This window comes from Primulina tabacum, chromosome 4, assembly GCF_025594145.1.
Source record: "Primulina tabacum isolate GXHZ01 chromosome 4, ASM2559414v2, whole genome shotgun sequence".
NCBI lineage: Eukaryota > Viridiplantae > Streptophyta > Magnoliopsida > Lamiales > Gesneriaceae > Primulina > Primulina tabacum.
Genome location: NC_134553.1, coordinates 36,368,358 through 36,385,343, shown reverse-complemented (window position 1 = coordinate 36,385,343; position 16,986 = coordinate 36,368,358). Strand labels below are relative to the sequence as shown.

At 35.2% G+C, this 16,986-nt stretch overlaps 1 protein-coding gene across 3 annotated transcripts; it reads right to left on the bottom strand.

The window, feature by feature from the left end:
- Positions 1 to 2,209: 2,209 nt before the first annotated feature.
- On the bottom strand, positions 2,210 to 10,946 carry LOC142543229 (methylthioribose-1-phosphate isomerase). Of its 3 annotated transcripts, XM_075650353.1 has the most exons (9): positions 10,757 to 10,946; positions 10,630 to 10,685; positions 5,358 to 5,516; positions 5,173 to 5,272; positions 4,138 to 4,280; positions 3,834 to 3,939; positions 2,928 to 3,066; positions 2,567 to 2,835; positions 2,210 to 2,478 (listed from the first exon to the last, which is right to left on the bottom strand). In XM_075650353.1, exons 1-9 carry the CDS (start codon positions 10,835 to 10,837, stop codon positions 2,398 to 2,400), a joined length of 1,134 nt encoding a protein of 377 aa, XP_075506468.1. In that variant the 5' UTR covers positions 10,838 to 10,946; the 3' UTR covers positions 2,210 to 2,397. The 3 variants fall into 3 exon arrangements, with proteins under 3 accessions (XP_075506468.1, XP_075506469.1, XP_075506470.1); XM_075650354.1 differs by lacking the exons at positions 10,630 to 10,685; positions 10,757 to 10,946 and adding an exon at positions 7,174 to 9,572; XM_075650355.1 differs by lacking the exons at positions 10,630 to 10,685; positions 10,757 to 10,946 and adding an exon at positions 6,909 to 7,052.
- Between the last annotated feature and the right edge of the window lie 6,040 nt (positions 10,947 to 16,986).

The window sequence follows — 16,986 nt, the reverse complement described above, 5'->3', positions numbered from 1 at the left end:
TCGAAGAGAATAAACGTAATAATGAGGGGAAAATATTCTTCTATTTATACTGGGAGAAATTTAATGCTAGCCGTCTGATCAACATGAAATCAAGGGTCTGGATTTTCTTGAAGAGACGTACAGTCGCCTCGAAAACTGAGCCGCCATGAGATCTAGGTCGTCCATTTATTTTCACTTGGATCAAGATCCGCACCGTTCGGGATATCGTGTAGGGCTGAATCAGTACACAATAGACACTAGGGATTAGTTACATAGGGCTCAAGATCCGACCAGATTTTTTAGTCTAAAAGTCATACTTCTTTTAGACTAATTGAAGGGAGATACTATCGATGCCCCCTAAATTTGGTACACGTAGGCGAATCTAAGCCCATATCAAGACAATCCCTAGCCCACATTCCCTAGCCCTATCATGATTCCAAGCTCACAACTCCTAGCACTACCAGAAATCTGAACCCATCAAGGGGCCATACAGCTAGAAGTCCGATCCCACCAAGGGGCTGGAAATCCGAGCCCTGATGCAGTTAGGGAATGTGATGATATTCTCATTAATAGATAAGGGGTTCCGATAAATGCGGGATTCGGTTAAAACTAATCAAGATAAGGTAAGAGTCACAGCCACGTTGATCACATAGTCCTTATGTTTGAGGTTTCCTATATCAGGTAGGATTCTACCTCAGCAAGAGTCCTACTCCAACAAGGTACCAAATCTTCTCTCTCTATAAATATCAGGTATTGGTCACAGTTTTAGCTCTCACTTTTCTCTTGCTCATTTAGTATTAATATATATCTCTCTTTTAATTTTGCTCTCTGGACTGACTTAAGCATCGGAGAGATCACGCCGAAAAACTCTCCAGCGCCGCTGACCCTATTTTCTGTCTGTGCAGAACTCAAAGTTCCGACCCACCCCAATCAACTGTGAAGATTTGAAGATTCGCTCTCCGAACCGAAATCGAGGTAAAATTTTGATATCATCAAATTTTAAACTATTGTTTTCAAATATATTAAAATTTGCTTTTTACCTCCAAAGTGAAATGTAAGTACCATTTACAATTGCATACGAAAGAATATATTTATTATTTATAAATTAAAAAAATATTTGTATCTTGATAATTTTTAGTCTTAGATTCTTAAATTTTTTTAAAATCTTTAAGTAAAAAATTAAATGTATAATTAAAATATGCAACTTAATTAAATCTAACGTATTTTAAGTTGTTGTTAATTGGTCTTAAAGGTTTTGTATCTTTTGAATTCTTATTTTTTGTTATAAATCATTCTTACAATTTTTTAAATTATAATAATAGATTTTAAAAAATTTATCAATCAAAGATAATATTTCAAATTAATTTTTTTTAAAGCATATTAATCGAAATAGTTTAGAAAGAATTTGATCAAGCACAACTATTTTGGATGTTCATGACATATTTTGTTATTAATATATATCAACATACCACACACACGCATGCATCACATGTGTAGTAACGTAATAAAAAAAACATTAGAGTTGATCTTGCCCACGTTGATTTGAAGAAACGGATATATGAGTTATTTTCCATTCCATTTTTTTATTCGAATAAGTTGACATAGATAAATATATGGAAATTATGGTCAGTTTTGTGATTTAATTTTGTCATAACAAGAGACCATACGGTGATCATCTTGCTTAATAAATAGAAATATATATAATATGAACTATCCAAGTTTTTTTTTTAAATAAAATAAGTGTCAACCATTCGATATTCTGATCAAATAATATTTTTTTATATTTGGGGAGACTGAATATTTATTTATGACGTATTATAAGATTTTTTTTCATTACATGGATATTCCAAAGTAAATAAAAAAATTGGTAAGGGCAATGACGTAATTTAAATTTAGAACGCTGTAAACGGGAACGTAATTCTATAAATTTTCTGTCCATTAGAACCTTGGTTTTGATTTCGATTTAGTTTTACCCCTTCGTTTTTTTATTGGTATGATTTATAATATATATTAAGTCACGACTCCGTATTAGCATGACAAAATTACACCGACGTCATATTACTATTATATCTCTCACTAATTAATAATTAAAATAGTCGGAAAAATTTATTTAGTAGACGACACATTCACCCTGAGGTCACTACCTACTATAAATTTGGGACATTCCCAAAGAAATTTGGCCAAGTTAAAAAGTTCAAGTTCAAACAAAAAGAGCTTCTCGAATACAAAATTAAGACAAGCCAATGGTAATAACTTCATAGATAGCACACCAAGTTTCTAGTACATATGCGATTTATACATGTTTCGGAACAAATTCATTCATCCGAAACCGATTATGTTCGTCTGCACCAAATTAAAATTGCCATGGATCATAGAACCAAGAAAGAAGTACCTTGGTACCATCTCGATGGCATGCTTCTAATACGAGCTGCTCGCTGCCACCTTTTCTATGAAACCCCTTATGTCAAAAGAATCAGTCCCTTCTCTCGTGATAACACCCTGTGATTTGCAAATGGCATACTAAGAAACGGAAGGCAAGTGTGTGGTATGTAGGTGATGTAAGAGAGAGAGTCTGACAGAGAAACACCTTTTCCGTGACAATGGCGCTAATAACAGTAGCTGGGGTAACATCGAAGGCTGGATTCCACACAGAAATTCCGGAAGCAGCCACTTGTTCCCCCATCCCGCCATGTGTTCTGAGCAACTCTTTAGCAGATCTTTCTTCTATAACGATTTCTTCTCCAGAAGAGATGGATGAATCGATGGACGTGAGAGGAGCAGCTACATAAAATGGGATACCATGATGCAAAGCCGACAGGGCAAGGCTGTAAGTTCCGATCTTATTGGCAGTATCACCTAAAAATTCCAATGTTGATTTCAGCATTGAACAATTCATTTCTTTTAGCATTGGAACAAAAAATGTGGGCCAAAGATGCATTTTTAGGTACCGTTAGCTGCCACTCGATCAGCCCCAACAATCACAGCATCCACTCGCCCAGCTTTCATTAATGCTGCAGCGGCAGAATCTGCTATTAGAGTTGCAGGAATGTTATCGTGCACCAACTCAAATGCAGTGAGTCTTGATCCCTGAATGGACCAAAAATAAAAATAAAAAGTTCTCGAGGTTCAGGCCATTTGTAGGAGACATGAACCCAATGATTCGTTAATCTTTGATAAACGGTTACACAAAAAGACATTTCTTCGTTTAAAAATGCATACTAATGCTCAGATTAATAAAAAAAGCCTCGAATAAAAACTTTTGAGCAGAAATATGAAGTGGATATTTAAGGCACCAACACTTTCTCACATCCAACTTCCAAATCCTGAAGCATGGGATGAAAACGAATGAGAGTCAACTCCAAGTGTGTACAGGCTATGACCGCAACCGGATTTACCTGAGGGGCTAACCACGGGGAAGGTCGTCCTCTTCCATCGTTGGTCAGGCGAAGCTTAGATTACTAGGTTAAAAAAAAAGGAGCAGCAAAAAGAGAAGAAAGTACAAGATTAGCCTGTTCACATGCCACATTTCTGGATTTGAGACAAACCAGTGTCCCTTGGTTTAGACTTTATGCAGAGTAGGCAACAATTGGCCAGCACAGACGGATTGTTAACAAAGAATTAGAATCATCACGCATCAACAAGCCACAATATGCTACCATCTTATATTTTTCTAGCTCCAAGTACACAAGTACACGAAGTAACTAGCAGAAAAACATTCTAACAATTTTGAGTTTTCTCTTTCTTCAAATGTTTAGACTTGAAATTCTGATTCCAACCTTTTTGCAACTCCAATCATACCAATTACATGGGTTTTCTTCACAATGAGCAAGAGATTATGAAAAAATGACACTAACTTGATTAAAGGGGCGTGTCTCAGTACAGTAAGCCCTCTCCAGAACCCCCGTCTCATGAAGTGAACGGATCACACCTAGAGCAGTTCCATATCCAGCTGTTGCTAGACTGTTTAAACAGTTGAACAGGCAGTTAGAACAATTCTACAGGGATTCATATAATCGGAATGTAGAATGGCACACCATGAAAAATGAAAGAACAATTTTACATGGGTTCATCAGATTCATATGATTGGAATGTAGTACGGTACAACACGAAAAAAAGAAATCATATCCCATATATGGACAGGACGAGGGAGAGAGGTACCTGCCAGTGTTGCAATGAGTCAAAACAGAAATCTTCCTCCTATCTGTCTGCTGCTTCTGAAGAAACCTAGCTCCAAAGTGTCCAATTGCTTTATTAGAAGCAACATCATCTTCAAGCATGATTTCAGCAGCTTCAATGCAAGCCTTTAGAAAAAAATATCAGCTCACCAGAAACAAAGCTAAAATGTTCTGCTTTTCCAGCTACTGACATGAAGATGAAAGAGACAATGCAGTCCAATGAAAATTTCCTTCTTTTTTGGCCCAATAGAGCTCAGTTCAATGAATGAAGGGGTGGCTGAATTTTAATCATTGCAAATTTAGTTAAAGAGAGAACACATATGTGGCTTGACCATGAAGGCAGACACCACCAAATTAGTTATCAAATTGGCCGATTTGAATTCTATAAATTTTTATCAATTTTTTTTGCATAAAAAAAACATGGTTACTGTTTGGCAGCAACAACAATGTTGAGGATTTAAAATTCCTCTTTCGAACCCATTACAGTTCATCTTGAAATTGTGACATATGAAATTTCTTCTGGAGGTGTCATTTCATGTTCACATATTTTCAAATCAATCCACTGAGACTCCTTTATTAAATAAAAACCAATTTTTTCAAACATAGGCTTATTTTGTTTCTCGATTGAGGGATTTTATTAAGGAAAATGATCAGATAACAAATTTCAAATGATACCATTCTTAGGTGGATTTAAAATCAGTATAATTGACACAATACCTTAAGTTGGGATGAGAGGAATTCAAAGTTTATTAAATTTAAACTCATCCAAACAAATAACTGAAATCAATGATTTTAAATTCTTCAAGGCTTCGATCCAATTACACCCTTGGTTAACTTAAAATCATCGTCCATATACATAGAAGAACATAGACAGATATAGCTAAGGTATAACTTTCTTAAAAAAATAAAATCCATCAAAATTTATAATAATCTTAATAATATCAGATAATATTCGAGAATATTTTTTTTTTCATTTTGAAGAAGGGCCCATATCTACACAAATAAAACGGCATCAAACCTGAAAAACTGCCTGTGCTTCTGAAGCATTGGCAGCTACTTTCTGTACAAGTTCCTTGAGTTTAGTTGCAGCATCTGAAAGATTTACAGCAGTCGGACGGCTGCAAATCATATACAACAAATTTCTCAATTTAAACCATAAATTAACATGAATATGTATTGAAGCTGGGGACGCATCATGATAACCTGCTCACAAGATAATCCAATTTATTGCTTATAAATAATGCTGCATCACTAGGTGTCCCATTAAAAGTCCTTAAATTAGAAATTTCTACTGCCAAGGAGAGAGAAGCCGTTATTGCAATGGCTGGGGCACCACGAACAACCATTTCACTTATTGCAGCCCTGAGAAAGCACAGTCTTAGGGATCACAAAGAATAATATTTGAATCAGTGCAAATAAATTGACCGTGAACAGGTAATAGCTGATAATTACACTTGGATTGGATAGGGATGTAAACAAACCGAACCGGTTCATGAACTTTTCGAGGCAACTCAAAAAATATTTGATATTCGTACTTGAATTTATCGAATTTTAGCCGAACTCGAACACATTCGAACTTTTCTTCGAGTCTAACTCGAGCCCAAATTATATTGTTTGATAGTTCGCAAGCATTGATATTATTTATATATATATATTAAATAAATAGATTCGAGCCTTTCGATTATTTATTTTCGAACAATAATTCGAATAGCTAAGAAACATTTCTAATATTTCGAGCCGACCTCGAACTCGAGCCTGATTATAACCGAACTCGAACCAACAAATTTAAATTTTTTGAGCTTCAAATCGAGCTCGAGCTCGACTATATCTATTTTTACTTTTTAGCTGAATTCGAGCCTTAAATTTTCAACATATTCGGCTTGATTCTGTTTGTTGAGCTCGACTATATCTATTTTTACTTTTTAGCTGAATTCGAGCCTTAAATTTTCAACATATTCGGCTTTATTCTGTTTGTTTACTCCCCTAGACTTGGACAAGCATATCGAGGTATACATGAAACTTGCTTGGAGATTGGAGTGCTCAGGTAGCGACATGGACCTTTTTTCCAAATTTACTACCAAAATTTGTCTTTATTATTATATCATGTAAAATAAGAACACCAACATGTGCAAACAACTTTAGCTGTAAATCATATGCTTCAACAAAATTCCATTGTCCACTTAACACTAGTATGACACAAGCAGCATAAAAAAATTTAATGGTTTTCTAAAAAGTTTCGTGATATACAGGAAAATATATAATTAAGATCATGAAACTAATTTTAGAGGTTTGAAAAGAAAAAAGGATAGTTTGTAGAAAACTAGAAGTGTACAATCAGTATTCCAATTTGCAGGTTGTGAGAAGTCTTTGCTCAATTCACAGTATATATAGATAGTAAGGATAAATGAATTTCAGAAGCCTACATATATATACAGGTTACAATAGCAATGCACATTTGGTAAACCACGAAACTAACATAAGGATATTGTTATAAGCATAGTTCATACCTTCATATTCAGTTCTTAGACCAAGAATTATCTCACATCATTCATCACTTTTTAATTGTATTTTTTTGAGTGATTTCGGATTGAAGGTCCCTTAATTGTATCATCCACCTATTCTGCATACTCTGAGTGGAGTTAAGAGTATAAATTTCAGCTTAGACATAATCTTAGAGATATTTAATTGTGATTAGACTATAAGTTACAATCAAGAGGTGTAAAGAGCGACCTTAAAGGGTTCAAAATTACTAACTTCTTGTAGGTTTCTTCTAAAATGGAAGAAGATGACAATAGGAGGATTACGTCATCTTCAAACCTCTATCATATCTCTTATCACTTTACTCAGGGTGGCTGCAAATGTGGGCTTAGCGAACCCAAAAAGTTTCGTTTAAAAAATTCACCATTGCAATCCATAAGTTTACATGTAGAAATTGAACCTGAGTGCAATAAATTGATGCCGGGTTCAAAGAAAAAGGAAGGAAAAAGATGGAGGGGAGAGACCAAGGGTGTGCACGAACCCTCTGTCAGTGCGTGTGCACCTGGGGCGCGGCCCAACGCCTGCTAGCTGTCGTCCAGCTTTTGCTTTTTACTTTTTTCGTTTTTCCAACGGCTATTTTGGTATTCTTCACACATTTTATTTCAAATTTAGTTTTAACTTATTAATTAATGTCATATTTAAAAATATATATAGAAAATTTTGTATCATTTATCGAGTGTATAACGGATATTTTAAAAAATTTGTCAATATATATCCTATACAATTTCTCATATCTCTAACCCACTATCTAAACTTCTCGACCATTTCTCAACAAAATATTGATATCTTATCCTAAATGGCTGAAAAGTTTAGTTGTTCATTCAACAAATTTTTCGGTTCTCCAAATACCAAAAAAAATGCAAGCTTTCAAAATTCTCAAACTCGTTCCGGTCCTCGCCCTTCACAATTTTCTTATACAACACAATTTTCATAAAATATTCACATCGTTTCTAATGTCTTCCCCGATGCTCTGTTTTTTATGTTTCTGGACGATTATTATGCTGTCATGAATGACCAATTTATGACACAACCCTCTTCTCCTCCACTACCATCGAGCACGCCGTCAAGCTAATTTCGACGGGCGAGTGTGGGAGGAGCTTTATCCGATAGAAAGCTCACAACACCAATTTCAATGCTAGGCTCTCAATTTTTACCACACTCGAGAGAACCCGGGATAGAAAATATTAACCCTAAGGATAAGGAAGATGGCAAAGAACCGAATGTCTCTCGTAACAGAGTTAAGATTATATGACCAATCGAGAAAAAGAGTGCCTTGCAAGAGCTTGGGGCACTACTACCAACGACCCAAAAGTCGGTATGCATAAAAGAATAGACATTTTTGGCAAAGTACCACCACCTACTATAATATCAATCTGCATGTTGGTACGCTTACGAGAAAATAGACTGCGATAAAGTCACATTTGCCAAATGTTTGTCAGTTTTCGGGATGATACAACAATCGGGCCAGTGGTGAAAGTGATGCTGACGTATTAACATCTACACATGATACGTGGTAAAAGGTACACAAGAATAAGGCATTCAAGTAGGAACACATGCAGAAGATTATAATATAGACAAGGACTTTCGAAATAAGGGCGCGTACTTCTTCAACCAATCAGGATACCAATGGAAACTCTGAAATCTGCCCACGCCCAATAGAGCACTAGAGGGCGAAAAGAAATAACAAAGCCAAAGTCACAGAAGACGAATTTGTAGTGACCGTTATTGTTCTTTATATTTAATTGTGGTGAATGCTCATATTCCGTCTCTACTGAAGTTGCTTCCATAAATTTAAACATCGCTCGAGCAAAATATGCATCAGCTCTAAAGTATTATCAAGAAATTTTAGCGTCTTAACAATCTTGCCATAAAAATCAATTTCAATAAAGAATTTTTTTGTTGATTTCTAATGGCTTATTCAACTCCATCTAGACCATTCCACTAAACTGGGACCAACATAAGTTTTATCCACTTCTTGATCTTGGCGATTAGGGCAATTACAACAATAAACCCTTTAATTCAACTTCACACATCAAAAGTTAAATACACACAATGTATGTTCCCGTGATTCGGAAGTCCTTGCCTTATTAATAGCATTATGAATAAGTGATTGGGAGACCATTTCTCGTACTCTGTTGTAATCTTCCATTCGATTACATTTTTCCAAATATCATGCGTAGCGACTAATATATATCAGAGTCATTTTCACCACTGGCTGATTGTTGAAGAAATTGTTGTACCATCCCGAAAACTTAACATCAGGTATAACCCAATTAACGCGACTTTATCGACGTCCATTGTCTTGTTGGCGTGCCTGCAGACCGATTTTTATTAAAATAGGTGGCGCTATTTTGCCAAAAATGTCTATTCTTTGGAGCATTACAAACTTTTGGGTCATTGGTAGTAGTGTCACAAGCTCTTACACAACACTTCTCTTCCTCGGTTGACCATATCACCTTAGCTATGTTACAAAGGACATTCCATTTTTTGTCATTCTCCTCATCATCCTTGGTGGTAATATTTTATATCCCAGGTTCTCTCGAGTCTATCGGATCCAGCTCCTCCCACACTCCCAGACTTGCCTGTCGAGATTCACTTGACGGCATGATCGATGGTGGTGAATGAGAAGATGCTTGAGAAGGGGTGGCATCATAAACTAGCTACCCAATGCATCATGATAATCGGCGGGAAACATGATTACGGAGCATTAGAAATAACATTCGAACCAGCGGGAATATTTTGTGAAAATAGTGTTGGATAAACAAATTGAGAATGGTTAGGATTAGCAAAAGGACGAGTTTGGGAATTTTTAAGGGATTTCATTCTCTCTGTATTTGGAGAACCACAAACATGTTGAATGAACCATTGAATTTTTCAGTCATTTAGTATAAGAATATAAAAAAATTTGTCGAAAAATGGTGGAAAAGTGTTAGAAAGTGATACAAAAATGAAAAATTGTATGGCATATTTATTGGAAAGTATTAAAAATAGCCATTGTACAACTCATAAAGTGAGAGCAAATTTTCAATTTGTTTTAAAATCTGACATCAATTATTGAGTTAAAAATAAAATTGAAATAAAAATGCAAAAATAAATACGAAAACAGCTTTGAAAAAATGAAAATAAGAAGGCCCGTAGAGAATTAAGCCCCCATAGGTAGGATAATTGTACGATGTTGAGAAGCATGCACCCAAGAGAAGCTTCTCCCCACTTCGGACCCTCGGAGAGCTTGTTAGTCATGAGACGAGCTCTGGTCAGGAATTGATATCTACACTCTCTCAATCTTCATTCCTTTCGCAACTTTGAACTCAAATATATTATTTCTAATGGTTGTACGAATTGTTATGGTGGCTACAGCACTGAAAATGCACCGTCAATCCACAGTCTTCCTGCGACAATTAGATTTTTTTTCATCTAGAAATGACAACGATGAGTCCTAATCTAGCGTGGGCAATTTAGAAGACAAGAAAGAGGTGATGAATCAAGTAGAAGATTTGAGCAACAAAGGTAAACAGCATATATCTTTTTATCAACTTTGTCGAATGGTTTGTGGGTACTGATTGTGAGCTTAGTGGCTTGTTCTATATTGTGCGTAGAATTAAAACTACATATAGAGGGCTATTTCAAGAACTTGAATTTGCTCCCGTAAATTCAAACATCGCTCGAGCATAATATGGATCAACTCTAAAGTATTATCAAGAAATGCTAAGAGTCTTAACAATCTTGGGATAAAAGTCAATTTTAAGAAAGAGATTTCTCATGGTTTATTCAACCCCATCTAGACCATTGCGTTGAACTGTGACACTTGTTTGATCTTGGCAAATAAAAAGGCTATTCATTAAAAAAGTGAAGTTCAGTAAAAAAAAAAAAAAAAAGTGAAGTTCCACAAACATCAGCACAGTTATCAAAACTGGAAACTAATAATATTGAGTTTTACCATCCATCTTTGGAATCTCGGATATCGACATAAGTGGTCTCCAGAGGAAGCTTTCTCTGCTCAGAAAACAGCGTGAAAATTTTCAATAAGACACTTCAGTTTTGAATTGAAGAAAAGAGGTACTTACTTGATCCAATAACTGCAGTGAACCGTCTTTGTACCGTATCGACCGCAACAACTTATCTTGTTCAACACCATCAGTTCCCATAGCAAATGGGAAACAAAATACAAGCAGAAAATTGGAGAGGAACAGGCAATTTTCCTATTTTTTGCCCTAATTGTGGGAGAGATTGTACGTAACAGCCCACGAACGGGGCAGGCCACCATTTTATTTGTTTTTTTTTTTATTATTATTTATAAAATGGTGGGAGCATTTTTCCTTTTGTTTTTTGTTTTTTGAATTTGAATTAATAATTTTGAAATATGGGATTTAGAAATTAATCAGTGTTTTATTTAACTACTTCATAGATATAAAAATTGAAATCGTATTTATGTTTAATAAGAAATATAAAAATCATTATTTTTAATAAATAAATAAATTCTATTTTGTTTCAATATTTTTGGTTCCCGATTATAATCGTTGGAGAAAATTTACATTTCAAAACTTTTATTGAACTAAGTTTTCTTTTAAACAATGATTTATTAATATTGAATGTTTCTGTTATACAATGTTGGCAAAACTTTTCATTTGCATATATACAACTGAGTAAATTAAATTTATATTCGCTTCAATGAAGTTAATAATGTTATGATCATAAATAAATTTTGGCTTAAACGATGAGAATTTGAGACTACTAGGGAAATGACACCTAATAATAGTGCACATAAGACAACACTTTCTTGCTGTAGAAAATATGGTTGCAATGATTATTTGGCATTGGGAATGACTGACTGCCTACTATAATCATAATTTCTAAATTTCAGAACCATTTCGAAAAGTCATTCCAATACAACCAAAAAATCGATTTAATAGCAATATCAAGAACAAACACTCTAAGTTGGGGGAAATTGGTAGATAATAATGGGATAATCTAAAAGAATAACAAAAAAATTTCAAAAAAGAACAATAAAAGCATTTTAAACATAAGGTTCGAATTTAGAACTGTATAAAATCTAAAAATGGATTCTCCTTCGTACTTTTGCTAGATTTCTTCGTATTTGTAGTTGTACTAGATTTCCTCTCCTTGTAGGTTTTTGTCGATTTCTCCTTCACTACTTTTTCCCTGATTTCAATTGTTGGATTCAAAAGTTTCCTTGCTATTGGTGTGTTAGGATCGTTTGAGGGACAAACATTGAGCAACAACAGTTCGGGTCTCAAAATATTGAATACGAGAAATTAAATCGAGTTTGATTTTCAAACAAAACGAAAGACACCCAAAATAATCCATCTAAAACCAATCAAGTATTTTAGACAAACATTAAAAATATATGAAATTTGAATTTATAAAAATATTTTGGTTGAAATATTTTATTAAATACATTGTATGTAATACTTTGATATTTGAAATAACATGTAAAATCCTTCAACAATGCATATCAAATCAACAACACTAGATAAATGCAATAACGTAAATATATGCAAATTTGCTTATGGATGCTTGAAGATAAACAACTCATACATATACGATACCTTGTACAAACTATTTCGATTTATGACTTATCTCTTGCGTTGGAACATTTCATGTTCGCAATCTTGATTTTGATGTTAACAAAACTTGCTATTTTGTTTCTAATAATTTTACCTAAGTGCGCAGAAACTAGAACTGATCAGGATTCGAACTGATCAGCTATCAAGCCAAAACTGAAAATATCGAGACGCAAACTGAAAGCGCCAACTGATCGCCCAAACTGAACCAGTTCAACTGATTGTCCAGCTGATAGGCAATTCAGCAGAAGAACTTCAGAATTCCAGCCAGCTGATGAAGAGCTCAACTGATGAAGAGCCCAGCTGACCAGTTCAACTGAAGCAGTGAAATCAGTTCCGCTGACGAGCCAACTGATTTTGCCAAACTAGTTCAAGATCAGCTCAACTGACCAGTTTAGAACATCAGTTAGGAATCAATCAGTTTGCAGAACACGACAATCTTATTCAAATGGAATTCAGTTGTGCGCATTGAGGAAAATCTTTTGTCCAGTCAAAGGACAATAATGAACGTTGCATCAGAGCTTAAAGACAAGGCGTTCTAGAATGAACGTCAGAAAAGACAAATCAAATATCGAGGAATGAATTCAAACTGCAACGAACATATTTGATTAGTCTTGGTGTACGGTCACAAAGCCTCTATAAATACAATATCGAGACCATCAACAAATAAGTGTGTAAAGATAGAAGAAAGAGCACACTCAATTCATATCAGCTTACAAGAAGCAATCTATGAGGCCCGGGGCCGAAGAGGGCGGGGGGTGATCGCCGGTGCCATCGGTTGCACGGACAATGAGCGGCTTCTGGCAGACTTCTAGGTGGAGGGAACATGAATGAACCGACCCACACGGGAATGAGAGGGATTCCGAGATTGTTCAATGTAATGGACTGTACAGTTGAAGAGGGCTTAAAAGATTTGATTTGTACTACTCATATCACGAAGGTGCATCTTCTTTTCGGTAGCTCATCACATAAAAACTCCAAAGTTAAGCGTGCTTGACTTGGGGCAATTTTGGGATGGGTGACCTCCTGGGAAGTTTTCCAGGGTGCGTGTGAGTGAGGACATAAGCACGGTGGAAAGACTCGTCTTGATACAGTGAGGACAGTCGTCAAATCTGGGGCGTTACACAATCAGACCAGAATTGAGGGAACACTTCAAAGTATTATCAGATTAGATTAGAAGCACATTTTTTCCTCAATGTGTGAGAACACCTTCATGTTGTGTTCATAGATTAGTTCTCACACACAATCACTCACATATATACAGAACTAAAGAGCGTATCGATCAGTTGAGTGAGTCTTGTACAAAGACACAAAACTTGTGTATGTAGTCTTTGACACGTAGACATTAAACAAGTGTTAGCTGGAAGGTGTTGTCTTCAGTCTATGCTAGGAGTTCAGATAGGCATTAGTGTAAGTCCTAAGCTGAGTGGATTTGTACAAGGCGTTTTATAAATTAAAGTCTTCTAGTGGATCCTACCCGAGGTGGTAGAAGGGTGACGTAGGAGCAATTGATGTCTCTGAACTGATACATACTAAAACTGATCCCCCTTATTTCAGTTATTCAGTTTACACAAGTTAAAAAGGCTTTCAAATTAAACAGATTTCTTAGCGAATGATTACTTCGAGTATTTTTCGCTTTGTTTAAAACCAAACTCGATTTAATTCATCGGTATTTACATTCTTAGAACACGAACTATTGCAGCTCATTGAGAATATTGTGTTTGAAGCACCTTCGCAGGTGTCAGAACTGATCCATCAATTGGTATCATAGCTAGTTGTTCTAAGAAAGACATTTTGATATGATCGATTAACGTATCAAGAGTGTTTAGAAGGGGGGGTTGAATAAACACTCACAATTAAAACTGATCTTTTCGAATTTTGAGTTCAGTTTGGTGAAAAATTGATTCTCGGAATCTTGTTGGTCAATGACAATCAGTTAAACTAAAGTAGTTGCGGAAAGTAACTGACTGAAAGATAGAATACAAAAATAAAATACACAAAGATTGTTTCTGGATGTTCGGAGATTTCAATTACTCCTACGTCACCCCTTCTATCTCAAGGATAGGATTTCCACTAAAAGACTTTGATCGAATACAAGATTTGTACTGACCCACTTCAGTTTGGACTTATCACTGCCAAAAGCTGAAACTCTTAGTATTACAAAATGTTCTCAGTGCATAACTGATGTTAGCACTATCGAATTTAACGATTATTACAAAGTGCTAGTGAGCTCAAATTGTAGCCTTGACTGCTACGAATAAATCAAGTAAGAGTGAGCTAAGATTTTGGCAGAATAACAACAAGCTTTGAATGGAATGATCTTCTTGTTTCTTCAGCTGTTCTTCTGTCATATTTATAAGCTTCCCTTCCAACGGTAACTTGAGATATATTTGAATATTTGTATCCGTTGATTGCCACTTCATTATTGTTTGCTTTATTTATTGTAATGCGGCGCCTTAACTGCTTTAGCCGAAATGCGTTGTTCTAAGCTGTATTGATTGAAGTGCGACGTTTCATATTCAGTTGCAGTCTTCTATGTTTCTTTGTCGGTTGAATGTTCTTTTCCGAGACATGTTCAGTTGAAGGATGCTTAGTTTAAAAGCATACGGCCGAATGTATCAACTGATCGGTTTCCAACTGATCAGTTTTTTTTATTAGATCAGCTGATTTCAGTTGTTAAGTCCAGTTGCTGAATATAATCGCGCGTATCAGTTGGTTGATCAGTTTGTCAAACTCCAGAATTTAGAGTCTGGTTTTCAACAATTTCCCCCTTTATGGTGTTTGACAAAACTTAGCAAATAATAATAACTGAATACTGAACTTTATGTGGATAAAATAAGATCTGAATTTCTTGAACTGATAATGGTCTTGATTCAATAACAGCTGAATCTAATAATCTGATTAACTGCTTTTTAACAAGATGGTTTCTTCTGCTGTTTCTCAAGATGCTTATTTGATTTCTTCCCCCTTTTTGTCAAACAAATCCATCTTCTCAGATAATCTTCGAACGTCAGTGGAAAGAATTTTGACATCTGAGGAGATACTTGAGACAGCAGATTGTAAAAGAGTCTGCAGCAATTCCATTTTATTAGAAACAGAAGTTTCCAATCGCTCAACTCGTTTGCTGATAACGTCTTGAGTGATGGAGAGACTCTCAGCCAAACCTCTGTTATTTTTCATCTCAAACACAGTGCGGGTAAGAGACTCCATGTTTACTTGAATGGCTTTCAGTTTTGCTGAATCAAATTCAATTGAAGAATCCAATTTGACAGTATGAGACAATTGTGTGGATTGAATTTTCTTGATTTCAGTAATCATCTGCTGCATATTGTTCTGCATATTCTGGATTTCTTCAAGGACAAGATCCATTTCTGTGGATTGAGGATGAGGTGACTGATCAGATGTTCCTTGTGTTTGATCTTTAGAAGCTTGATCAGAAATTACTAGAATCCTGTTCTGGACTTCAGTTTCAGCAGTTGTAAGATCAGGGACTTCTGATTCAATGATTTCTTCTGCAGTCTGAGTTGTAACTACAAAAATTTGTGTCTCTTGTTGTTCTTGCACCAAATCTGGGGCTTGCTTTTCAGTTGGAAAATTTTCAACGATTAATTGAGTTTTCTCCGATTCAGTTAGTTCTTTTTTCGAAGTTTGGATGGGCACTTCAGTTTGTTTTTCAGTCTCAGCAGATATTTCTTGCTGAATTATTTCTTCAGCAACAAGAGGCTCAACTGGTTCTTCAGATGATATCTGAACCTCTTGTTCTGGTTTCTCAGTTGAAGGAGCAACTGATTCAGAATTTATTGCTTCTAGCTGAGCTTCCAGGGCTACTGTCTGAATGATTTCATCAATATTTGCAAAAGTTAATTCATCCTCGGAATACATATGTTTATCAGCAGATGATTGTTGCATATCCTGAACAGGGTCTTCAGTAACCGGTTGTGGAGGTGGCTTTTTTTGCTGGGAGGAGAATGTATCTTCTTCTGTTTTTGAACAGGAGGATTTTTCAGGAAGAACCAATTCCTGATCCTATTCCCAAAATCTGATTTCCCTTTGTAGGCCACTAAGATCTGAGTCCAGTTGAGTGAACACGGCTCTATCATGATATGCAGTTGGACCTATGGGATTGTAGTAATTTTATAATTGTTTATATAGATGATATTTTAGTGTTTTCTAATGATATTGAAACACATTTTAAACATTTAGATATGTTTAAAAATATTGTTATTCAAAATGGTCTAGTCATATCCAAATCTAAAATGATTTTATTTCAAACTAATATTAGATTTCTTGGTCATATGATTGAGAAATGAAAAATAATACCTATACAAAGAAGTATAGAATTTGGTTCAAAATTTCCTGACATTATAACCGATAAAACTCAGTTACAAAGATTCTTAGGAAGTTTGAATTATATTTCTCCTTATATTAAAAATCTTACTAAAGATTCTGCTATCTTATATGATAGATTAAAGAAGAATCCTTTACCTTGGTCTGATAAACATACTAATGCTGTTAAAAATATTAAGGATAAGGTTAAAAATCTTCCTTGTCTTATGCTTGCTAATCCCCAATGGGATAAAATAGTTGAAACTGATGCCTCAGATATAGGTTTTGGAGGAATCTTAAAACAGAAAGATCCCCAAACTAAACAAGAATATCTTATTAGATTTTATTCTGGGAAATGGAATAATGCTCAGAAAAATTATTCCACA